At 52.9% G+C, this 24,473-nt stretch overlaps 2 protein-coding genes across 12 annotated transcripts; both read right to left on the bottom strand.

Moving 5' to 3' along the window:
* Positions 1-1,736: 1,736 nt before the first annotated feature.
* On the bottom strand, positions 1,737-19,755 carry Slc29a1 (solute carrier family 29 member 1 (Augustine blood group)). 11 transcript variants are annotated; one of them, XM_052192152.1, is made up of 15 exons: positions 19,600-19,755; positions 19,364-19,509; positions 9,697-9,955; positions 8,545-8,627; positions 6,668-6,749; positions 6,356-6,558; positions 6,107-6,246; positions 5,873-6,007; positions 5,670-5,779; positions 5,487-5,559; positions 4,778-4,875; positions 4,310-4,418; positions 4,051-4,136; positions 2,628-2,839; positions 1,737-2,318 (listed from the first exon to the last, which is right to left on the bottom strand). In XM_052192152.1, the coding sequence occupies exons 4-15, from the start codon at positions 8,571-8,573 to the stop codon at positions 2,207-2,209; spliced, it is 1,389 nt and encodes a 462-aa protein (XP_052048112.1). In that variant the 5' UTR covers positions 8,574-8,627; positions 9,697-9,955; positions 19,364-19,509; positions 19,600-19,755; the 3' UTR covers positions 1,737-2,206. The 11 variants fall into 11 exon arrangements, with proteins under 11 accessions (XP_052048112.1, XP_052048113.1, XP_052048116.1 ...); XM_052192153.1 differs by having other exon boundaries at positions 19,364-19,444; XM_052192156.1 differs by lacking the exon at positions 19,364-19,509.
* Positions 19,756-21,196: 1,441 nt separating this feature from the next.
* Positions 21,197-22,265, bottom strand: Mymx (myomixer, myoblast fusion factor). Its single transcript, XM_052193422.1, has 2 exons — positions 22,207-22,265; positions 21,197-21,861 (listed from the first exon to the last, which is right to left on the bottom strand). The coding sequence occupies exon 2, from the start codon at positions 21,845-21,847 to the stop codon at positions 21,593-21,595; it is 255 nt and encodes an 84-aa protein (XP_052049382.1). The 5' UTR covers positions 21,848-21,861; positions 22,207-22,265; the 3' UTR covers positions 21,197-21,592.
* Between the last annotated feature and the right edge of the window lie 2,208 nt (positions 22,266-24,473).

The raw sequence follows: 24,473 nt of genomic DNA, 5'->3' as shown, positions 1-24,473 counted from the left end.
CAGGAACCACATAGCAGTTCACAACTGTCTTTAACTCCAGTTCTAGAGGATCAGATGTTCTCACACAGACATATATGCAAGCAAAACCACCAATGCACATGAATTAAAAAAGAAAAAGGAAAAAGAATTGAAAATAACCCAGGCCGCGGTGGTCTACACCTTTAAATCCCAGCACTGCCGGGCGGTGGTGGCGCATGCCTGTAATCCCAGCACTCTGGGAGGCAGAGGCAGGCGGATTTCTGAGTTCGAGGCCAGCCTGGTCTACAGAGTGAGTTCCAGGACAGCCAGGGCTATACAGAGAAACCCTGTCTCGAAAAAACCAATCCAAAAAACAACAACAACAAAAACAAAAAAAAGAAACCCCAGCACTCAGGAAGCAGAGGCAGGTGGATCTCTTTGTTTAAGACCAGCATGATCTATAGAGTTCCAGCACAGCCAAGGTTAGAAAGAAACTCTGTCTCAATAAACAAAAGAAAAATAAAATACAAAAAAACCCTATTACCCACGGAAGTCTGAAGCCTTTGTTTAAATCAGTTCTCAGCTTGTGGATTGTGACCCCTTTGGGGTGGATCCTTTCACAGGGGCCACCCAAGACCACTGGAAAACAGATATTTATAGAACAATTCATAATAGCAGCAAAACTAGTTATGAAACAGCAACGAAAATGTTATGGCTGTGGCTCCCCACATGAGGAACTATATCAAAGGGCTGAAGCACTAGGAAGTTTGAGAACCGCTGGTTTAAATGAAATTTCTGTAAAAAAGGAAGTCCCAACAGTAGGGCCAGCTCTGTAGCCATCAGCTGGTGAAGGACAGGAGAGCAAGCAGCCTTGGGGGAGGGGTGGGGGCAAAAGCTTCTGCCCTCCTGGGAAACGCCTGAGGTGCCTCCCAGGGCTTGGGGTGAGGGGTACGGAGGACCTGAGCATTTCTCTCCTCCCCAGTCACTCCTGAGCTGGAGCACCAGCGGTAACATCCCTGCCACCGAGAGAGTCTCACATCTCATACCAAACCACCCTTCACAGACCAAAGTATAGCTGGAGAGCGGGAAGGTCCGACGCCAACGTGAGGACACATAGGCCCGTTGTTCTCCAGGAAGTCTGGCAGCCTGGGCTTTGGTGTCAGGGCCTGGAGCCAAGGTAAGGGAGAGCCCAGGCCTCAGCCTTTTCCTGCCCAGGGATGTGGGAGTACAGCCAGGGCCAGGGCCTGGGGGTGGTGCTGGCCGGTTTGGCAGAGTTCATTCCAGGGGCTGAGGACAGCCTTGGTGGGGGAGGGGAAGAGAGCCGTGAAGACAAAGCTGCCTCCATTTCCAGGCCTTTGAAATGAGGAAGAGGGGCTGGGGCATATAGCTCAACTAGCAAAGCTCTTGCCTAGCATGCAAAGCCCTGGGACTTGATCCCTAGATCCAGGGCAAGGGGGACACAGCTGCAGTGTCAGCATACGGGCGGCAGAGGCCACCTTCAGGTACTTATGGAACGTGAAGACCACTTGGGCTACATCCTGTCTCCAAAAAATTAAGTCTTTCTAAATCTGGGCCACAGTCTGGGTGGGGTGTCTTGGCTCCAGGCCTGTCCCTTCCCTGTGGCCCCAGCAGGGGGTGCTGCAGCCCCTCTGAGACTGAGGGACTGCATCCTCCTCCCCTCACACCCAGGCCCAGCCTCGGTCATGGAGAAACCTAGACTCTGGCAGCCAGCCTTCTCTCCTCTCCAAGGAGCTCAGCCTTGGGAGGACGCACAGAGCTATGGAGAAAAAAATGTTTATTCAATCAGATGGTCCCTGAAGGCACCTGGTTTCTGTCAGTATAAAAAAAGGCAGTAAAATGACAAGGAGTGGGGACATGGAACAGGCACAGAAGGAAGGAGGATGGGGGAACAACAGATCACACCATACACCAGTCAGCCACCTGTCTCCACCACATCCTTATGACAGCCAGCCAGCCAGATCTCTCTTGGCCCTGGAGTCTCTTGTGCTTGGCTTAATGAGGGATCAGTCAAAGCTGTCACTCAGAGACCATTGCCCCCTTGCCATTCCGACCCCCAATCCCAAGGTCATCCGCAGTCCATCCCTGGTTCCTGGACGTCTGGGCCCAGCGCAGTCCAGAAGAGAGCAGAAGTCGGCTAGCAGAGCAGCCCCTCTGGACTCCAGCTCGTCCCTGGCGGAGGAGGAAGTGAGCAGGAAGCAGGCAGTGTAGGTCTTCTGTCCCCACAGGGTCACACAAGTGCCCTTAACAGGAAGGACAATACAGCTCCCAGAGCCAGGCCCAGACACAGAAAGAAGGACATGATGTTTCCTGCTGTCTCCGCCTCAGCTGGTTTGACTTTCCTAAAAGGAAAGACAGGGTAATCTTAGGCAAGTCGAGCCCAGCCCTACCCCACATTCCTTCCTAAACTCCCAATCCCAGCCTCCTTCTCGGGAGACTGTCTTGGGATCACCCTCCACCCTGCCCTGATCCCCTCCCACATAGCTCAGCAGAGAGAGAGAGCACCACACCGAGGAGCATCGAGCACGGAGCACCGCAGCGAGCCCTCACCTCCACTGCCCCTCACAACCCCCGCCCGGCTCCACGCGGCTTTGATAGGAGGGACTCTCATCCTGCCTGATGTCACCACGTTCCCTCGTGGCCCCACTCACTTGGGCCCGAAGCACATGCACAGGCTGGCGAGGTAGCCATTGGAGAAGGCAAAGGCAGCCATGAAGGCGATGAACCAGGCGTCGTGCTTAAAGATGAAGTGGTGCCGCTGCGCGCCGCAGTGGCGCGGTTTCACATTGCAGAGCATCAGCAGGGGGATAAACACAATCCTCGAGGCGACCAAAACCGGCAGCCAGCGGCTCTCCTTACCAGGCTGCAAGAACAGGCGAAGCTTCAGCACCCGGGCCGCAGTGTCCGGGGGCCCTAGGACTGGGCAAATCTCTAGGCCTGGGAAAGTTTGGGGGTGCTGACTGCTGGGGGAAGAGTGGCGCCTACGGGATATCAATTTTTCCTTGTTTTTAAAACAAGTTCTCATGTATCCCTGGCGGGCCTCAAGCTCACTGTGTAGCCAAGGATGACCTTGCACTCCTGATTCTCCTGGGGCTTTGTGACGTATGCTAGGTAAACAGTCTTTCTTTTTCTTTTTTCTTATTTTTGGTTTTTCCAGAAAGGGTTTCTTTGTGTAGCCCTGGCTGTCCTCGAACTCAGAAACCCACCTGTCTCTGCCTCCCAAGTGCTGGGATTAAAGGCAGGCACCACCACTGCCCGGCCAGGTAAGCAGTCTTATTAACTGAGCAATACACACCTCTGCCAGGCTACAAACCTAAGAACTGTACACACGGGCTAGAGATGGCTCAATAGTTAGAAGACCTGGGTCTCACAATCTCCTCCAACTCCAACTCCAGGGGATCTGATGCCCTCCCTCTTGTGGCCTCTGTGGGCACCTGCATCCACACGTACACACCCTCACACACATTACAATTTAGCTGGGTTATGATTGGCACATACACTTGGGAAGCAGGGAATAATAGACCTGAGTTCCAGGCCAGCCTAGTCTACAGAGTAAATTCCCAGATAGCAACACACAGAAACCCTGCCTTGATAGATAAACAAACGAATGAAACTGTACACACAGTTACACAGAAGTTATGAGTAGATTTGAAAAGGACAGCTCTTTTTACACTCTATTTTTCCCTTCTTGCAGGGTTTTGTTTGTTTGTTTTGTTTTTTTTTTAAGAGTGCACTGTCACTCTCTTCAGACACACCAGAAGAGGGCATCGGGATCCCATTACAGATGGTTGTGAGCCACCCTGTGGTTGCTGGGAATTGAACTCAGGACCTCTGGAAGAGCAGTCAGTGCTCTTAACCCCTGAGCCATCTCTCCACACCACCACCCCCAGCACCCCCCACTTTTAATTTATTTTCCATTCTTGCAGCTTTACAGATGTGACTCAGGGGTCATGCGTGCTAGGCAAGCCCTCTATCAGAGCCACACTGCAGCCCCACCACACTTTCTTGGGGTCCCTCTTGGCCTCACCTGGACCCCTGAATGCCAGTCCCACAGCCCACCCCGTACTCACTCACCCACATGCACACAGCTGTGAGGCTCCGGCCTAGCCAGTCAAAGACGTTGAAATTCAAGAAACAGGCCACAGGAATGAAGTAGCTTTCTAGGAGAGAGACTTAAGACTTAGCACCCTCTCTGGGCCTCTGCCTCCTCATTCCGCATCAGAAGAGCAGAAGGGTTCCCCAGGTTGCCCATACTCCACCCTGGATTCTGCTTTAGACTCTAGGTAAATGCGTCCTGGGAGAGCAGCAGGGATTGGGTAGGAGACATACTTACTCCAGGAACTTGTGCCTGCGATGCTGGATTCCACCTCAGCAGTCACAGCAGGGAACAACCCAATGGTGACCGTGAATATGAAACAGACGGACAGAGCCAGGACCCAGATCTGGAGAGAGAGAAAAGAGATCCATTCAGGGCCCTGGGCTGTCATGGCTCTGTGTACAAAAGACCAAAGAGCCAGACACTGGTGGCAAAGCCTTTTTTAATCCCAGCACTGAGGAGGCAGAGGCAGACTGATCTCTGAGTTCAAGGCCAGCCTGGTCTACTAGAGTAAGTTCCAGGACAACCAGGGCTATATCGAAACCTTGTTCTTGACCCCCCCCCCAAAAAAACCTTACAGACACAGACACACAGCATTCATAGAAAGACAGGAGAAAGCCCAGTTTTGTCAGAAAGGAAGGTGGTGTAAGCAAAAGGAAAAAGAAGGGTGCAGAAGGGCAGGCAGGACACCCCAGACTCACGTACACTCTTAAGTATGGCTTTGATAGAATGGTTTCTGTTGGTGGGTGGAGAGTTGGGGCCTGGCACCCCAGATTCCTCTCTTCTTCCTTTTGGCTCCTCTCCTGTCAGATGAGAAGTTGTAAAAGGATCTTTAAGTTTTGGGGCGAACAGAACAACAGGTAGAATGAGCTGGAGGCGGGCACCTCCCGTAACTGGCTGGTCCACAGTTACACCCTAACACCCCACAGCCTTAACTGCCCTTGATTCAACCCTTCCCCCAGGGGCAGGGCTCGCTCCTTCTACTCTGTTCCCTCTGAAATCGCTAACCTCTGTCCAAATGCCTGAGACATTCAGGGTAACCCAAGTGTCCCTCTTTCCTCATCAAGATTTTAAGTAGGTCAGGCTGGCCTTGGACTCACTGTATAGTCAAGGATGACCTTGAATCTGATCCTCCTGCCTCTTCTTCCCAAACGCTAAGGTTGCATGGGCACCACCTTGCCCAGTGCAGGAATCAAACTCAGGGCTTCGTGCACCCACTCCTACCAACCGAGTAACAGGCCAAGACCCCCGCAAGGTCTCTGCTATCTTCCCCCGTTTAATGATCTCCCTGCTTACTCACGGTCACTGTGTCTGTCCTCCTTTGGCTCCTAGCTGCCAGTTACCACACACCCACGGCCATTCCCCTACCATCACACCGCCCCACCAGACTTCCTTTAGTAATCAAGATCTTTACTTATGAGATCCAACTTGGTTTCCTGCTCTGTAGGCCCCGAAAGGTTGAGCTGCAGGTAATGGCGATAGAATTCCTGTTCAGCAAGGGAGATGGGAAAAGTGGGGTCAGGAGCAGCTCCAGCATCCCAGCGCAGGACACCCTGGCTTTGAAACGCCGAGGCCTCCCCAACTCCTACTTGCTCACCATCCGAGGCAGAGCCAGGTAACACATGATGGCCAAAATGACAACTGCACAGGCTGTGATGAAATAGCCAAAGGCGCTTTCTGACAGCTCAGAACCATTTTCAGAACCACCTGGCGCAGACAGTGGACAAGCTCAGATACACTCCACCCCTCCAAACCGCCCTCTCTCCTGCCTCCCCACAACCAGCACATGGTTGGACTCACTGGCAATAGCACAGATCATGGCCACGGAGGTGAAGAAGCCAGCCAGGCCCTGGCCACTCATGATAGGGGCTGTGTAGTTGGCTGGCAAGACGCCTGCCAGTCCGAAGAGGCTGGCTTGCAAAATGGCACCAAATGCTGGGGAGTAGTGAAGACATCTTGTCAGCAGGCAGGGCTCCCCGGGAGTTATAGCCGGACCCACCCCCACCCTGATCTCTGCCCCATCCCCCCCATTACAATTAATAAGCACAATCTTGATCATGGTGATAATGAAGAAGGGCAGAGCATCCATCTCCACCTTCACCAGGGCGGCAGTGACGAGGAACACAAGCAGGATAGCCACCAGGCTGCCCAAGATCCGAACAGACTGAGAGATCCTAGGAGAGACAGGGGGTGGCGGTGGGGGTCAGGAAGGGTCAGCCCGGGGCTGAGGAAGCAGGAGCTGGCTGGGCATCGTGGATGGGGGTGGGGGTGGGGACGTCTCACCGCTGATGCAGGAACGAGTTGAGGCAGGTGAAGATCAGCAAGGGCAGCATGGCACACAGGGTCATGACATTGTTGAAGATGGCACTGAGAGGACTCCGGCCTGGCAAGGACACTGTGGGGTCAGCCAAGGCCTTGGTGCTTTCGCATGATTGGTTAGTGACCAAGGACACATTCTGGGACACGTCCAGGCGGTTTGTGAAATACTGTGGGGTTTGCAGAGGTTGAATGTTGGGACTGCTGTCCCTCTCTGTGCCCAGAGCCACAGGGGACATGCCCTCTGGAACCTAGTGCCTGTCCCCACTCCAACCTCACCTTGGTTGCTGTCATAAAAAAGTTCCAGGGGAGCAGTGTCCCCAGGCCGAGCACAAAGAAGATAAGCCATACTGCCTTATACCTGCGCAGGAAAAAAGCAAAGTGGCGGATCGGGCAGCCCGCCTCCCTCCCTCCCCATCTTCCCAGTCGTCCTAGCTGTGTGTATCCGCCCACAGGTGCCCCTCTGCAGAGGTGTGAGGTGATATGTGGGTCCTGCGTACAGGACAGGCTGTAAGATGGGTCTAAGGAAAAGGGCCGGTGGCAGTTCTGAATGACATGGGAGCCAGAACCTTTGTTCTCAAGTCCTAGAAGGCTTAGGGGGCCCAGTGGGCTGGCAAGTAGTGTGACCCACACTTCCAAAGATGGCTTTGGAACCTCTGCTAAAGGTGGATGGGTAAAGGACAGGGAACACAAGTCACAGCGCCTCCACACCAGCTGGAAGTAATTAAGCTGTCTAAGCGGGAACTCCAGTTCCCTGAAGAACTCTGAGGTCAAAAACCACCCAGACAATTCTAGACCCAGTGGATCGGATGGGCTGGGTGTCTGGGGGTGGGGTTGGGGACTGGGAAGTAGAGAGCTATAGATTTTTTTTTTCCTAACTAGACAGAACCAGTTTTGTACTCCAAACTACCTAGGGCAGGGCAAAGCAGATAGACTAGGGCTTATGGCTGCCGTCTGGTTCTAAGCATGACTTTGGACAGCTTAGCAGCACTGGTCCCTTCCATTACAGTTGCCTATACCTGGTAAAATTCCTTCCCCATCTACAGGCCTCACAGAGATGGGAGTGAGGAGACCCTTCTCAGCAGGACAGGCCTCTTGCAAGCCTTAAATGGGACAGCCAGAAGAGTAACCGAGTTCGCCAGTCTAAGCCACGCCACCACGGCCTTCAAAGCCCCCATCCATTCCCCTTGAGGTCAAGATGCTCAAGGCTTCGTTCGAAGGCTCAGATGGAAGGTAAAATTCCAAAGGAAGATTATACAGGACAGGAGATCAGAGAAGAACCATCGAGCCAGGCAGCAAGGAAATGGGTAGATTGTTGAGGGGCGAGGCCAGGGCGCCAGGCAGCCTGGGAAGGAAAGGAGGTGGGAAGCTAGGACCTACAATTACAACTCTGCCCCTCAGAAGCAGTCACAGAAGGCTGATGTTCTCACCAGACTCTACAGGGCGGGGAAACAGACCCAGAAAGATGAAGCTAACTAACTCTCGGTCAGAATGGGCCTCGTTACATAACCTTTGGCACAAGAATGGTGGGCAGGGGAGCCGTGAGGGGCTCAGAGACCACCCCCAGATTGGAGAGGGCCATCTGGAAAGAGTGTAGCATGACTTCATGAACTTCCACAAGCCTCAGTCAAGGAGGACTTGACTCATCTCCTCTTCCATCCTAACACACATTCTGGACCCTTCACTAGCTTGAGGCAGATCACAGACTGCAGAGATAGAAGGCCAGAAGAGTCAGGCCAAAGAGCAGGGTGGGCTGAGGTCATGCGAGGCAGAGGCCCCAGGGCAACCCCCAGGGACAGGGGTAGCTCTGCCAGATGTGTTCTGGAATGAGGGAAGCAGCCAAGTCTCCCCACAGTGACGATGGGAGGAGCTGGAAGCTGCCGTCTGGCTGCGCAGGAACAGTGGAAACATTGACACTCTGCAATAGGGCCCTGCTGCCCACCTCGCCCTGCGGGCACACTCGTCAGCACCCAGCCAGGGCATGCGTGTTCTCCACCCTACGCCATGCAGGCCTGACTCAGAACCACCAGGCCGGGAACACAGTCCCGAGGTACCCTCAAGTCCCACCATTACCCTAGAGACTCACTCCCTGGATTTCCAGACCGGCTCCCCTCCCTGCAACCACCCCTCCGCCACACCCCCTGGCCACCCAGTACCTGTCCTGAGGCTGGTGTCTGGTTGTCATGGCTCCAGTGTTCTCGGCTGTGCCTGGCTGGCAGCTCCCTCCCTCTGGCTTTTGCTGGGGGTAAAGGAATATTGAGCCTTGGCTGGCTCCGCTTCCACACTGCCCTGGGCCCTTTTCAGACTCTTGGGGTAGGGCTGGGCATGGGGCAGGCAAGGGAAGGAACCCTAGGAGCCTCTGTAGACTCAGGACCACTCAATCAGCCCCGTCTGGCCTTTGGCCCCAGGAAGCCCTTCCTGTCGTCTCTCTGCCTGATTGGGCCGCACCTGGCTGCCAGCCTGGCCTCTGCCACCGCTATTTTTATCCAGCAGCAGCAGCAGAAGCAGTTTATAAGCTTGGAAACCGAAGGGTGGGGAGGAAGAGAGGAGGAGGACGGATGATTGAGAGGCAGGGAAAGACAGTCAGAGAAGACAGAATGGTGATGAAAGGGGGCAGGGGCAGTGACACGGACAGTGGACTCACAGAGAGGACAGAGCAGGCAAAGAGGAGGAGACATCAGAGGGGAAAAAGAGGGGAGAAAGTGAGAGAGCAAGCAGAGCTGCAGGAACCCAGGCCTCCTGAGGCCTGCTGCGAGCCTGCACTCTCCCTCTGGAGTGCCACCACCCTGTCACCCAATCAAGGCTGTGGCAGGCAGGGCCTTCGCAGACTGCTTCCTAGAGTCATTGGGACTCCCTCCAGCCTCTGCTGGAGCCAGCAGCTAAGCCTTTCCAATTGCTGCCCAGGGGCTTCCCGGGTTCTCCAAGAATATATTTCATAACTGTGGGAAGGGCATGGCCTTCTCCACAGCAAGTTCCTTTCCTTGACCCTCAAGTCCCAGAACGTTCCTTTCTTTCCCACCCCCCCCCGAACCCCAGTTCCTCCCTCAGTTGTAACTCCCTCCTTCCCGTTTCTAACAGTGACTTTGAAGGGAAATTAGGAAAGCTAGCATCGTGCTCTCAAAACTCATAGGGGCACCCTCAACACCCCGCTCTGTACCCCACTCACAAAGGGTGATAACAGCGCCGGTGGGCTAGTCCTGTAGGGAAGCAGGAACAGGACATGCAAGGCACACCCCCACAGGGTCCCCCTCAGACTGCTATTTCCTTGTCTAGGGCAAACTGATCCGGATCCCTGTCTTATCACTCACCGAATTTGTAGTCTCGATGTTGGCGGGAGGGCGAGAGCCGAGGGCACCTGGGCGGTCCCCAGAAGGGGGTCCTAACTCAGGCTTGAGCAGAAGGCTGGGTCCTGGGCGGGGGTCCAGAGTGGAAAGGTCGGCAAAGGCTTATCAGGAGAGAATCCCTGAGGCCTCAAGGGGCCCCCATTCAGCGGGGTCTCACAAGCTAAGAAGCTGCAGAAGCTGGAAGTGCCAGCGAAGCAGGGACAGATAAAGGGCCACCCTGTAGCTGGGAGATAAGAGGGCAGAAGCCAGGGCTCAGCAGGGGAGCTAAGCCCGTGGCAGCCAGGTCAGCTCTCAGGTGCAGCTGCAACTGCAGGCCACGCCCACCCAGACAACTGGTCACCCTGGGGCCATACAACTGCTTTTCTACTCTTCTGTGGGCGAAACCCAGACTGGCCAAAGGTCTACCTTTCTGTCAGTCCTGGACAGCAAGGCCACACACCTCCAGAAGGAGGCAGAAGGCTCCTGCTGTTGGTTTCAAGGACTATTTATTTGCAGAGAGTATCTGTGGGTCAGCCAAGTACCCTCCGAGGCCCTGGGGACAGAGTGGCCAGCAGTAGCATTGCTATTTATCTAGGACAAGAGGGTTCTGCTGTGGCTGGGGAGAGCCTGAGGACTCAGGTTCCTATTACATAATAGAGAAGGGACCACCCCCATCAAAACACAGGGGATCCTCAACACAGCCTCCCCCACACCTCTCCCCTACACCCGCAGAAGTGGATGTAGCCTAAGCCAGAGAGGGTTAACTTCCATCATAAAACTGGCCTAGGCTTGAACAAGTGTTCACACACACACACACACACACACACATCACTTCTTGCCTTGCAGAAATCCCCACCCCACTCCTGGGCACCAGTTAAAGCCATGGGCAACCCTTGGGTCCCGCCCACATCTAAACATTCCTTTCCCTGCTTAGGTGCTTTGCCTTTTTTGTGCAGCCGGGGATCTGATAGCAGCAGTTCTGGGCCTCTGGTATCATTTCAGCCATGCCTTGACCTGCCTAGATGGAGAGGCCCAGCAAGCAACCACCCATCCAAGGCCTTCCTGCGTCCTAGGGTCCCCACGCCTCTCAGGCAGTTCAGTTCCTCAGCAGAGTTGTTGCTACGTCAGAATCTTTACTTGCAATCTGCAGACGCCCCTCAGCTGGCAGTGGTCAGTTTCTAACGGAACAATTGAGGGTTAAAGCGGTTCCATTACTCGAGAAAGCCTGCAGAGCTGGTGAGTGGGGGGTAACAGCGTCAATACTCAATGTACCGATTATTCTCGATTCCTTCTCAAGCAGGGAAGGCGAAATTAAATAAGGCTCCTTAGCTATCCAGGAAGGCAACGGTGCTCTAATTAAAACATTAAAACGAGTTGAGAGATTCAGGTCATTCTCTCACATAACGTTTTTTAAGTTTCAGATTCATGACACCTCACAACCATTGCATCACGCATATATTACTGTATGCAAAGCTCACACAAGCAGGACAAGACGAACAGAACGGAAGGAGGGTTAGTCAAGAAGAGGGGGCTGACTGGCCGCACAGGCTTGGCAAGAGGACCTGAATGGGGTATAAGGTGCAGGGGTGGAGCCAGCCTCCATCCACCGCCTCCATCCACCGGGAGCCGGGGTGTGCGCGTCCTTATCTTGTCACTCGTAAATGAGGACGTGCCCAGGAAAGGGAGGCCAGGGACAGGGGTTTAGTCAGTAAATGGGCAGCTAGCTCCCCCACGTCCATTTATATTCCCGCATTCCCCTGAAAGGATAGAAAATAATACAGCCTAACTCTATTGACCCCAAGAAGTCAGAAGTTTAAAATGCTATCTCGCTTTGTTAGAAACTAGGTAAAAGGTCACATTCCAGAGCCCACCCTTTGTTTAGATCTAGCAGAAAGGCCTTGAATAGGTGATCCTAGCCCCACAAGGTAACTGGAAATGGGCTAAGCTTATCTTGTTTCTGTAAACTGCTTACACCATTACCCCTATACAGGAATTCACGAAGTTATAGACATTCAAGAAAATAGGAAACTAATTGGTCCACTGAACGTGGGCTCCAATAATTTAAACTGATTGGCCTAAAAACTATGGAGTGGTACAAATTGACTGGCTCGCATTTTGCGGGCTCTCCATGCTAAGAAATGATTGGTTTGTGATTCATGGGCTTTGTCGTAAACTTATAAAAGGTGTAGCAATTCAGCTCTCGTGGTCCACAGTCCTCTAACCCTGCGCAGTATACGGCTGTGGAACCCAGAATTCTGAAATAAAGAAACCGTCATGTTATTGCATCGAGACCGTTTCTCTCGAGTGATTTGGGTGTCACCTTCTGGGGCGTGGGGTGCTGGGGCACCTTCTGTTTTGGGGGGGTCTTACACCCCATCCTCCTGCCTCAGGACAGAAGGCAACGCAGGCCCTCTCTCCAGTTCAGACAGAAGCTGTAGCGTTGAACTACCAACCCTCTGCAGAAGTCAACATAGCTACAGTTGCTTACAGGCCCAGAAGCCAGGCTGTCTTGGGTCCGGCTCCGCCCTGGTCCCCCACAATAGGATCGTCCCCCTACCCAGAGCCAGCACCATGCGAGCCATGTGCTGCGCTGCTCCACATGCGCCACCGTGTGGGGGCCGCACCCCAAAGTCCCTTGTCGTGGTCTCAGAGCTGGCAGGCCGGGCCTGTTGGGGTTGTCTAAGTTCCACCTCACACCTACCTGGCAATAGCCAGGTAAGCCCCGCCTCAGAGATCTGGCCCACTATAAGAGGGGCTACTTGCCCCTCCTCTCCCTCTTTGCTCTCCACTCTCCCACATACTTTCACCTCTCTGCCCCTTGGGCTCCCCCCCTCCACGTGGTCATGGCTGGCCTCCACTCCACTACTCTCTCTCTCTCTCTCTCTCTCTCTCTCTCTCTCTCTACCACTAACTCCCATCCCCTACTCTGAATAAACTCTACTCTATACTCTGCCTGTGTGTGTGTGGTCCCTCAGGGGCAGAGGTGCCCAGGCAAGGGCCTGCCTGGACACCTTCCCCCACGCCGCAGAGCCACACTCCCCTAACCCCCTATTCTCTCCCTTTTTAAGCCCCCACATTTGGTGCTGAAACCCGGGACGAGATAACCACAGGATATACTTGATTAAGCCTCTTTCACCGGGAAAAGATAGGATGGGTAAGTCCTACACCCCCACTGGTCAGAGCAATAGTCTCTCAAGGCTTGAATGGTGCTGCACTGTGGCTGGCAGTGTTTTCCTCTCCCTATCTTTCCAGGCTCTCAGAATCGGCTATGCTCCATCCCCGCCAGGCGATACCATGTGATCCCGCTGCCCCTGCTCTCAGAGCCCACCACTCTCAGAGCCGCAGCAAGCCTGCACTCCTTTCCCATTTCTGCACCCCACCCCCCACCCCCACGCGGTCCCGCTCCACTGGCTACAGCGCAGATTTCTCGGGCAATTACCTGCCACAGCCCACGCCCATGCCCGGCTCCACACTGGTTGCTGAGATGCTCCACCAATTCTAGTACGTGATTCTCTCACAGCTCTACCGCTTCTCCCTGCCACCGCTCTCAGTGTTCGCTGCTTAATACAACGGACCATGACGGGTCTTGCAGCCACGCACAGGCAAAAGAAGCAAGATTGGGGGACCGGGTCCCACAGCCAAGTGGTTCAAAAAGCTCAACATGACAGCCCATTACACTGGCTTCCACAATATGTGTGCTACCTGTCAGGTTCTTCCTTCTACCAGATTAAAAGTTTAAATAAACATTAACCATAATAGTAAATAACCCTTGGCTTTCAAATGAAGTCTGGCCAACCTCTTTTGGAATGAAGGGTTTCCTCTCATGCCTAGCCCACACTCCTGCTTAGGATATCTAGGCCCACCCTCGGGTGTACCCTAATCCGGAAGTGACCCTGAATCCCCCATTGGCTTTTATAGTCGCAGACAAAATCCTGGACCAGGCGGGGCACTTCTTCCGGCGTGACCGCCCCAGCTCCTAAAGGCCCTCTCGACGGCCTGGGCTCTTTAGCTTAGCTGCATTTTCGTTGTTACTACTCTTTCAGGACGCTGGATTTGTAGCCAACAACATTCCCTCCCTTACCCAGTGGGCCCTACTTGTCTTCGACTGTATATTTTTAAAATTAACAGTCTGGTAAATGATAAAGAATCTGAACCTCACCTATTCTGTGTTCCCACACCCTCAACTCGTTTGTTCCTATAGCCTGTGTGCTCAAGTTGATGTTAACAAGCCTAAATCTGCCTAGACAAACTCATTTTCTGTCACTACAATTTAGTCCATTGCTGCCAGCTTTCTTACTCTGATCCTAGCATCTTTACTAACCAAAGCAATATACTTTCCTCTACCTATGCAACCTGTCAAAGCTACTTAAGATTCTCATTCCTATTCTCTCTTAACTATTGCTCCCCTATCTTGCGCTCAATCTTGTCAGAAGTTTGTTATTAGATTTAAGACAGACAGAATTCCCAAAGGTCTGACAGCTTCTCCCAGGAGGTCTCAGAAGAAAGATGGACACCGCCACAGGATGCTGCCTGAAAGAGTGCGGTGGACAAAACCGGATACCTTGAGTCAAATAACTTAGCTAAACAATTGTAAGCCATTTCTCATGTCATGGGTATCTATTCCACAGAGAAAAAGCCATGTATCTTCTGTGCTTGAAAACCAGACTGATAGCCAAAGCCGCCATGGAGACCGGAGACCACAAAGAACTGCTGGCTACTGGAATCTGTCATTCTTTAATAATATAACTGCTAAGTTATTGTTTATTCCTCAGACTTCTGACTACATTGACAGCTAGACAGTTATCTCCTTACCTAAACTCTGTTTCCATTAAATGCTTCATATTTCCTCTTCTTGCTCTGTCACTGTCCCAACCTTCAATCCTATTCCTTCTGATCCACAAAGGCTCATCTTAAAGACTGTTCATGGTTAACTCATGCTGTTATCTCGTTAATAAACTTGTTAGCTACAAGAAACCTACCCAGATCTACTGCTCATGGACCAAGTAGGTTCCATCCAGATAAGTACATCTGCCCAAGTTCCCACTTTACTATCTTTCCAAAGGGTGGGATTCCTCTGGGTTTCAATTGTACATCTTAAGAAAAATTTTCCTTTCTCCCAAATGTACTTAGTCTTATTCCCTACCTATACTAATGTGTTCCAACATCTTGTTAAGTCCAGGCCCTTGCCATATCCAGGACAGCTCCAGAGAAGTAACCTTCAGATGCTACAATCTCCTCTCAGTTTCTCCAGACGCAGACAGCTTCTACTGGACCTGTTCTCCTGACCTATCCTCAAATGGCTCTACAAATCCTGGACAGCAAGGAAGCAGCCAGTCCTCCTGAGACTGGACAATCACCCCCCATACCCCTTTCTCTAGGTTCCCCAGAGACACGCCGCCCCAATGTCAGCATGAAGCAGCCAGATCTCAACAACGACCCTATTCCTGCTTCGCCGTATTCACCGTCACTTTTCTTTTCTTCTTTTTCTTTTTAATTAATCAAATATTGGCAGATGGTGGGGTTCTGTCTAAGCTCCACCCCACACCTACCTGGCAACAGCCAGGTATGCCCTGCCCCAGAGATCTGGCCCACTATAAGAGGGGCTACTTGCCCCTCCTCTCCCTCTTTGCTCTCGGCTCTCCCACATACTTTCACCCCTCTGCCCCTTGGGCTCCCCCCCCCCACGTGGTCATGGCCGGCCTCCACTTCTCTCTCTCTCTCTCTCTCTCTCTCTCTCTCTCTCCCTTTCTCTACCACTAACTCCCATCCCCTACTCTGAATAAACTCTATTCTATATTCTGCCTGTGTGTGTGTGGTCCCTCAGGGGCAGAGGTGCCCAGGCAAGGGCCGCCTGGACACCTTCCCCCACACCGCAGAGCCACAAACCCTAACCCCCTATCCTCTCCCTTTTTAAGCCCCCACAGGGCCTCCCTTGCCCTCCTGGCAAGCCAGACACGCCACTCTGCCCCGGAGTCCCCAGCAAGTCCCACCCGGGCCCTAGGAGCACCTGCTGGAGAAGGACACCTCCGGCGACGAAATCTGCGTGCTTGGCCAGCGCTTCCCGCGCCCGCCGAGCCGAGCGCTTTCAAACCCTCCCTCTGCTGGGCCCGCCCGCCCGGGATGGGACGAGCCACCTCCTCCCGGCGACAGCCCCGCCCCCGGGCTCCTCGCCGCCCCCTCAACAGTTCACCGCCTCCCAGCCCGAGACTGCGCCTAGGGTCGCCCAGGCTGCTGGCTTCGATGGCAAGCGTGTCTTTGGACCCTTCTCAACCGTCGCCTGGACATGCAGGCCTGGGAGGGGGGCACGGGCCCCACACTGGGCACCCCTAATTTCTGCCCTGAGCCTGCGCTCCTAACCCCTACACATTCCACCGCGAGACTCTTGCACAGACAGGCCCTGCTCACCCAGGCCCAGACGCCCCCACAGCCACGCTCCACCTCAGGTGTTCCGTTATCCCTCTCCGAACCCCGCCCACACCATTCTTCACGCTCCACCGTTTTACTGCTAGCACCCCCTCACACACACACACACACACCCTTCTTCTAATACATCCTTTTTCCTCTCCACTCCTCCTTTTCCCTTCAAGAAGACTTTCCACCCACTGCCCTGGTGGGATACCTCAGATTTGATTGTTCTGGAACCCAAACAGGGCAGGAGGAGTTTGTTTTCTCTCTCCAGCCCTCAGACTAGCACTCCATACAAACAGCCTTCCCCCCCTCCCCCCATAAGGTTGCCTGGAAGGCTCTTTGCATAAGGGGACAGCTCCGAGGCCTCTAAGAAAACCGAAACAGCTGGAGACCAGAGAAAGGAGGCAGGAAAAAAGGCCTCACATCCTGCACATCCCTTTGTCCCGGCCCATCCCAAGATAGCCCTCAGGGCTAGAAGCCCAGCTGAGCCTCTTACCATCCGTACCTTCCCCTCCCCCCACGGCTGGGGTACAAGGAAGGAACGACTTATTGGAAGTAATGCTACAGTAGCACTCCCTACTGACGTAACCCACAAGTTGGGGAGGGGGTCCTGAGGCAGAGCATTCCATCCAGATTGCCAGCCTCACCCCACCTCCCTAAGGAGCTTGTGCCCCAGAGAAGCCATCGGAACTAATTAACAATTACCAGTACTAACATCACAGGGAAAGGGGCAGTCATTCTCCCTAGAGAACGACTGGGCCCTTAGGAGGTAGTGACTCTGGAGGACAGTGGGTTCTCTCAAGACACTCTAATGGGGGTGTATACAGCCTTCCTGCTCCCACAGAGATGACACATCTCCCTACCAGCACTAAGCAAACAGAGGCAAGCCAGGAAGTCAGGCTTAGGTGGTATTTTTCTGGGCACTATCCCATGGCTTAAGAGTAGCCTCATATCTATCCACAACGCCAGACGCCTGCCCTGTTTGTCCAGTCTCTGGCCTCTATCTCCCTTCTTCCGTTGGCCCCCTGCCTCCTCCCCTCATCTCCTCATCCCCTTCCCAGGTCTGACCTTGTGGCCATAGCTACACAGCACAGCTGTGGGAGGGACCCACTGGGCCTTTGTGTGCAAAGCGAGCTTGAGGGAAGAAGTGATGGGGGTCCCAGCCAGACTGGGGAAGGCGGGTTCCTTTCCTCACGCCCACTGGGACCTGGCCGCCTCTGCAGATGGCCACAGCCAGGCCTGTTATTATTGGAGGGCAGCCCGTCTGGCAAGCTCCTTCCCTTGGCTCCAGCCAGCACCCACATCCCAGGCAGCCTCAGCCAGCTGCTGGTGCCAGGGCCCTCTGCTGGACAGCTCAAGGAAGCCTGCTGAGCCCAGGTCTACCAGGTCTTCATTTTTACCTTCCTCCTCAGATCATGGTCCCCCATTCCCTGTTACTAAGGTTGGGTCAGGAGGGCTGGTCCACCTGATGCTCACTTTTAAGGCCTGTTCCCCACCCCAGCTGGGATGGTAGCTTGCCCTATCATTTCCGCCCCTCCCCCTTTAGGAGGTAGGTTTGCCTCCCACCACCCTCTCTCTGCAGGCCCGTTCTCTCAGCTGTTAGCAAGGGCCATCTGTGTTTGCTGAGACAGTGTTTGGGGGGGGGACGATGTCACAAGCTGTGTCTTAAGTTCTCTGTTGTTAGTGATTAAATCTTTGTGGCCTTGTGGCAGGAACTAGGGAAAACCCAGGGAGACACTTGCCCAACAGCGTGATGAATTTTAGGTGGACACAAAATGGCGTCAGCGATGAAGAAGGATTTTTAAGGCAATGTGAGTTTTGTTGTCTTTGTTTTGCTCTTGTTTGTTTTAAGACACTGGGGTCAAGTCCAGGACCTGGAACAAGCCAGGGATGACCTCTAGCCATTGAGCAAGTTCCACAGCCCTAAGGTCATTGTAAAAAAAAAAATAAGTCAGGGGCTGCAGAGATGGTTCAGTGGTTAAGAGCACCAACTGCTCTTCGAAGGTCCTGAGTTCAAATCCCAGCAACCACATGGTGACTCACAACCATCCGTAATGAGACCTGATGCACTCTTCTGGTGTGTCTGAAGACAGCTACAGCGTACTTACATATAATAAATAAATAAATCTTTTTGTTTGTTTGTTTGTTTGTTTCAAGACAGGGATTCTCTGTGTAGCTCTGGCTGTCCTGGAACTCACTCACTCTGTAGACCAGGCTGGCCTCAAACTCAGAAATCCGCCTGCCTCTGCCTCCCAAGTGCTGGGATTAAAGGCATGCGCCACCACGGCCCGGCTTAAATAAATCTTTTAAAAAGATAAGTTAATGGAAGGACTCCATATTAATATAAGATCAAACTGTCTCTCTCCCTCCCTCCTCTTCTCCCTCCCTTTCCCCCTCCCCTGTGTGTGTGTGTCTGTGTGTGTGTCTGTGTGTGTGCACACTCGAACATAGAGGCCAGAGAACTACCTTTGGCTGCAGTTCCTTAGGGACCGTCTACATTGGTTTGTTTCTTTCAAGATTGCGCATGTGTGTGTTTACCCCTCCCAGATGCAGGAGGCCTACATCTGTACTTGGAGGCCTAGAGGGCTTTGGCTCCCCCTGAACTGGACTTGTGGGCTGTTTTGAGCCCACAAGTGATGTGGGTAACTCTCCAAAAACAGTAACCATGCTTAATCCCTGAGCCAATCCTCCAGCCACCTTGAGTTTTGTTTTTTTGAGACAGGATCTCACCCTGTAGCTCTGGCTGGCCTGGAATTCTCTAGGCAGACCAGACTGGCCTGTAGCTCACACGGCTCTGCCTGCCTCTGCTTTAGGAGTGCTAGAAACAAAGGCCTGAGCCACTAGCCTGGCCTGGCCCACCTCCTTGTATAACACAGGATTTCTAACCGTTTGTCCTCTCCTTGCCTTCCCAGTGGCATCACAGCTTTGGGGAAAAATATGTATATAAGTACATACATATACATACATACATACATACTACACACATACGTAGGCTCTGAGAGAACTGAAGTCTTCCCCCATGCCCAGTATCAAATTTTCAAATAAAGGCAGATGTGTACACAGGGAGGATACTAGGTCAGGGTTCAAAAAGAATTGACTTTGTTCAGACCTCTAAATTTGGCTTCTAGCCAAATGTCTCTGATATGTGTCTCCTAACCCTCTGGTTGGCACTTAAGTCTCCTCTGACCCAGGGGACAATATTAAGTGGCCCAGAGCTTCAACAACCACCCAATTGTGGACCTACCAACTCTCCGGAAAAAAAATAATCTTCCTCATGAGGCGACAGGTTTGTCCTTCGCGGGCCAAATCCTCCTTTTCAAAGGCCCTGTTGGACACCGTCAGAAGCGTTCGGTCCCCATCGGGGCCCCATTGCACCTGCTGAGACTGGACCTGGGGCGGGGTGGGGGTAGGGAGGCTGGGCAGGGGAAAAATGAAAATTCCCAGGTCGTGGGGACCCCAGCCATCTCCGGACCTCCTCACCTGGGGGTGGGGGCCGCTGCCAAGGCCGGAGCTGACCAGTCTCTGGCACGTGGGCGCGCGCGAGAGAAGCCGCCACCGAGGACAGCTCGCTAGCTGTCTCGCTAGCTGAGCTCACGCTCCGCAGCCGCTGCCTGCCCTGCCCCGCCTCGCGCCGCGCCGCCGGAAGTGGAGATCGGGGACGGGTGGGGGGTGGAGGGGGTGTGTGGCGCGAAGGAGGCCCAGTGGGAGGGGCCGTGGGCCTGAGAAGGGACGTAGTAGGAAAAGTGGGGCTGCTTTTAATCCACCTGTCCCCATAGGTCTCACATGCTCTAGTTTCTAAGGACTCTGTAGGAACAGCTCGGTCACGGGGAGGAAGAAAAAGTTCTGCAGGGCCTGGGAGGGAGAGCGGGAAGGGGGAGGGGCAGCTCAGCTCAGATGTCACCCTTTCCCAGGCTCAAGTTTCTGTCGGAACGGGATCCCCAACTTGACTGAGGATCCCAGGGTAGGGGCCTGTGTTCCTTAATCTACAGCAGAAGTCATTCCTGGAAGGACTATTGTGTGGGAATCATAATCAAATTATTCAGAGAATCGTAGTACACGATGCCCACCCACACATGCGTACACAAAAGTGCTCATTCAGCTTGGGAGTGAGAAAGTAAATTAAAAAAATATATATTATATATATTATATATATATTAGGTGTATGGGCGTTTTGCCTGAGTGTGCTTCTATGCACCAGGTCATGCCTGGTGGCCTTGGAGGCCAGAGGAGTGTGGAGCTGGGCTCATGGCGGTTGGGAGCTGCCCAGTGGATGCTGGAAACTGAACTCAGGCCCTCTAGAAGAGCAGCTAGTGCTCTTAACTGCGGAATCCTCTCTCCAGCCCCTAGGAGTTAAAATTTGAAGTGACTTCTTATTTCTTCAAGGGTAGTAAGATGCCCCTAAAGGTCATGCACGCCCCCACTTCCCGGCCCCTGCCTTGCTAACCAATCTTCTTTATCCCACTACCCCTAGCTGAGATGTTTCCAAAGCACACCAGGGATCAATTGTCCTGGCCTGTCAGCCAGCTAGCCTTCCTGTAACACAGAGCTAAGCCATCGCTGGCCCGCAGTAGGACATTCTAAATGAAGTTACAGAATTCCAAACAACTTGTAGCTTGTGAGGACTGCGGGACAGATGGAGCAAGTTATCCAAAGGAAGTCTTCTTGCCAATGTCTTCACCTCTGCCTCTTCTCCAGCTTCCCACGGATAACACGGGGACAGTGGAGAGTGGGGGTGGTGAGATTTTCTCAGACTCCCCAGTCATCCAACACAGAGCCTGGAATTAGCTCAACTGGTAGAGAGATCAGTCTTGTCTAGCACACACACAGTTCTGGGTTCAATCCCTCGTACCTACCACCCAACAAGGCTTGCATGTGGTGAATGCCTGTAATGCCAGTCCCTCTGATGTAAAGTCATAGAGGATCAGAAGTTAGCTCAGGATCCGTCTCAGGAGCCCGAGGGCCAGACTGGTACACATAAAACAGTCTCCAAAACAACCCACTGCCACCAACCACCACCAATAACAACACACTCATTTATTGACAACCTGCTGCATACTAAGCTTTGAAAGTACTCAGTCTTTAAAGGGAAGCAAGGTCTTATTATTTTAAGGTAGACGGGGCAGTTTGGATTTAAATACCAACTCTTAGCTAAATTATCTGGAGTCTCAGTTAAGCATCATCTCTTAACTGACCTGAATCCTCCCTTTGCAGGTGCACCCCGGAGACCAGAGATAAGGCAGAGGGAGCTGCCAGGCGGGAGGGGCAACCAACACAATCTGTAGTCTGCTAGGTGCTAGGGGAGTGGGAGCTGAGCTGTTCAGGACCGAGTCCTCTTGCCCTCAGCCGGGACTGTCTTCGCCCGCTGGGCATTCTGCGGTCCGAGCGAGCAGATGCCCGGACTCCGTGCGGATGCCTGGACTATCCCGCTCCAAAAGTACTTTGATGGACGTTGCTGTTTCCAGGACCCATGGCCTCACTTCTGGGGGCCCAGTCTCTCCTTCCTCTGGGAGTGGTCCACTCTGGAGGCCTCTCCAGAATCCGGCGGCTGTTGCTGGCTGAGGACAAACAGCAGACAGCTCAGCAAAGCCTCTCTCATGTCTTGGGAGCTCAGTCGGCGGGCCAGCCGGCGCAGCAAGGGCAGGAGGTGCTGACGGGCCAGGCGGGCAACAGGCAGCAGCAGGCGGGACAGCAGCGATCGAAGCACCAACGGGAGCAGTGGCACAGGCATGGCAGGACCTGGACCTGCAAAGGGAACCCAGGTTCTAGACTGTACCTCCAGCCCCCCGGCAAAGTGGAGTGTGGGGGGTGCGGAGTCCTCCCCGCAGTCTACACCTCCGCACTCCCTAGCTTTCAACTCGTGGATTAGATTGACTTTGGTGTAGCTCTTCAGGCATGGAAGCTGGCTGGGGGGGGGGGGGGGGTCACTCACTGTTAGCACAGAAGGGAACGGAACCCCGGGGCTGGAGGGCGATGGGGACTGAGGCTAGGGCCTACCGCGTGCCTTTTCCAGAACCCACTTCCTTTAATCCCTCTCTCTCCCCTTGCATACTCTGACCTGAAGCCTGCACTCCTTGCCCTCCTGCTCACCAGCTCTAACCGGTCCGGGGCGGCTCTCACCAGTCAGTACCACTCACAATCGATTTCAGGATGCTTTTGCCTGCGGTGGCTACAGCATCTCTGGATTGCACAAGGGAGCCCCACCCCCCTCAGCCTCCACCCAGCTCAACTCGGTGTGGAGGGGACAAGGAAGGAACAGCTGTGTTCTGGCACCTGGTATATTCGGTCCAGCTGCTCCCTCTTAGGAGGAGAAGAAAGGAGGGGCGGTGTGTGCAGGAATTCTGCATGGGGTAGGCTGGGATGGGGCAGACTTTGGCGTTGGGCTGAACTTTCTAGTCTTTCTTTGATCGAAAGCACGTGGACTCTTCTGGGATCCGGTCACCTCAGGTCTTACCTTTGGAAGTGGAGGAAGAACTGGAGGAATCCCAGAAGAGGACAGCGTTGACACCTCAGATGAAGCTAAACTTTGCTCAGACAAGTTTCCTAACCCCCGACCTGTACCACTCCAGTGGCCAGGCTAGCCAGGACCTGCAGAGTATCTGCGGGGCTCTTTGGGGAAGAGGGTGGGAGGCAGTTCTGTTGCAATTGAGCTCAGTTATGTAATGCTGGATGGTATGCCTACTCAAGGACAGAAGGACAGACATACAGTTCAAGACTTCTCCAGTTACTTCCCTGCCTTAAGATAAAGGAGGTTTGGGGGCTGGAGAGATGGCTCAGAGGTTAAGAGGTTAAGAGGACTGCTCTTCCAGAGGTCCTGAGTTCAATCCCCAGCAACTACATGGTGGCTCACTACCATCTGTAATAAGGATCTGATGTCTGAAGACAGCAACGGTGTACTCACATACGTGAAATAAATAAATAAATCTTAAAAAAAATAAATAAAAAAGATAAAGGAGGCTTATGTATAAATGCATATGTTATATGTATGTGTGTGTGTGTATATATATATATATATATATATATATATTGGTTTTTTTCGAGACAGGGTTTCTCTGTATATCCCTGGCTGTCCTGGAACTCACTCTGTAGACCAGGCTGGCCTCGAACTCAGAAATCCACCTGCCTCTGCCTCCCAGTGTGCTGGGATTACAGGCATGCGCCACCACTGCCTGGCCTATATATGTATTTTTAAGTATATATGTGCATATATATATATATATATACACACACACACACACACATATGTATATGCGTATACATGTACATATACATATATATGCAGCTATATCTGGTTGGGTATATGGCCTGGGTTTTTTGTTTGATTGTTTATTTTTTGGTACAGGGTTTATCTGTGTAGCCCTGGCTGGCCTGGAACTCACAGACATCCTCCTGCCTCAGCCACCCAATACGTTTTGTTTTAAAATTGTCATTCCCCTCTCAGAAAGCAGCTGTAATTCCAGGCTGGATTCAGTGCAGATGGTGGCTAATATGGTTGGCTTCAATGTCAACTTGCCACAAATTATAATCATGTAAGTAGGGAGCTTCTCCTGCAGAACAGCCCTGATTGCCTATATTGATGCAGCAAGACTGGCCAGATCAAAAAGGTGTGGCCAAGGGTGTGGCCAGGGCAGATCATCCGATCTTTGGTGGATCGGCCATGCCTCTAGCTCCTAATTGGTTTAATTAAATTCTTTTATTTTGATATATTCATCCCACCGGTTCTGTTCTTCTAGAGAACTAATAGAGTATGCATGAAGTGTTTTGCAAACTTCAAAGCCCTTCTTATCTGTCATTAGCTGTCCCCAATCAGTATCAAAGACCCTGAAGGAAGAAAAGATTAAAGAATAAAAACCGAAACAGAGCCACAGAGCCCGGCGGTGGTGGTGCACGCCTGTAATCCCAGCACTCTGGGAGGCAGAGGCAGGTGGATTTCTGAGTTCGAGGCCAGCCTGGTCTACAGAGTGAGTTCCAGGACAGCCAGGGATATACAGAGAAACCCTGTCTCAAAAAAACCAAATCCAAAAAACAAAAAACAAAAAACAAAACAAAACAAAAACAACCAGAAACATGGGGAGAGGCAAGAATGTAGATCTCCTGGCGGCATGCTTCTCTCTTACTTCTTTGAAGTGGTTCAGTCGTCACAAACTTGTCCCACCTACCTCACCCCATCCCCTCCCCCACAACCCTGTAGGCCTGCTGCTGTGCAGATACCTAGCAAAAACAGGTGAGTCTTGAGTTCTTGGTCTTGCTCAATTTCTCACTTCCACCTTGCAGGGAAGCAACAGTGACAGCTATTTAAAAGATGAAGGACCCAAGGTAGAGAATCAGAAAATCTTCCTCAGAATCACGCTGGATAA

This window comes from Apodemus sylvaticus, chromosome 9, assembly GCF_947179515.1.
Source record: "Apodemus sylvaticus chromosome 9, mApoSyl1.1, whole genome shotgun sequence".
NCBI classification, from domain to species: domain Eukaryota; kingdom Metazoa; phylum Chordata; class Mammalia; order Rodentia; family Muridae; genus Apodemus; species Apodemus sylvaticus.
This window is presented reverse-complemented; position numbering and strand designations above follow the sequence as displayed.

Excerpts from the sequence above, each read along its gene's own strand:
- Slc29a1 (XM_052192152.1), bottom strand. The coding sequence starts at position 8,573 with ATGACAACCAGACACCAGCCTCAGGACAG. Across the intron at positions 6,559-6,667 it reads TTTTTATGACAGCAACCAAG|TATTTCACAAACCGCCTGGA; the intron begins GTGAGGTTGGAG and ends CAAACCCCACAG. Across the intron at positions 5,780-5,872 it reads CATGATCTGTGCTATTGCCA|GTGGTTCTGAAAATGGTTCT; the intron begins GTGAGTCCAACC and ends TGTCTGCGCCAG.
- Mymx (XM_052193422.1), bottom strand. The coding sequence starts at position 21,847 with ATGCCTGTGCCACTGCTCCCGTTGGTGCTTCGATCGCTGCTGTCCCGC.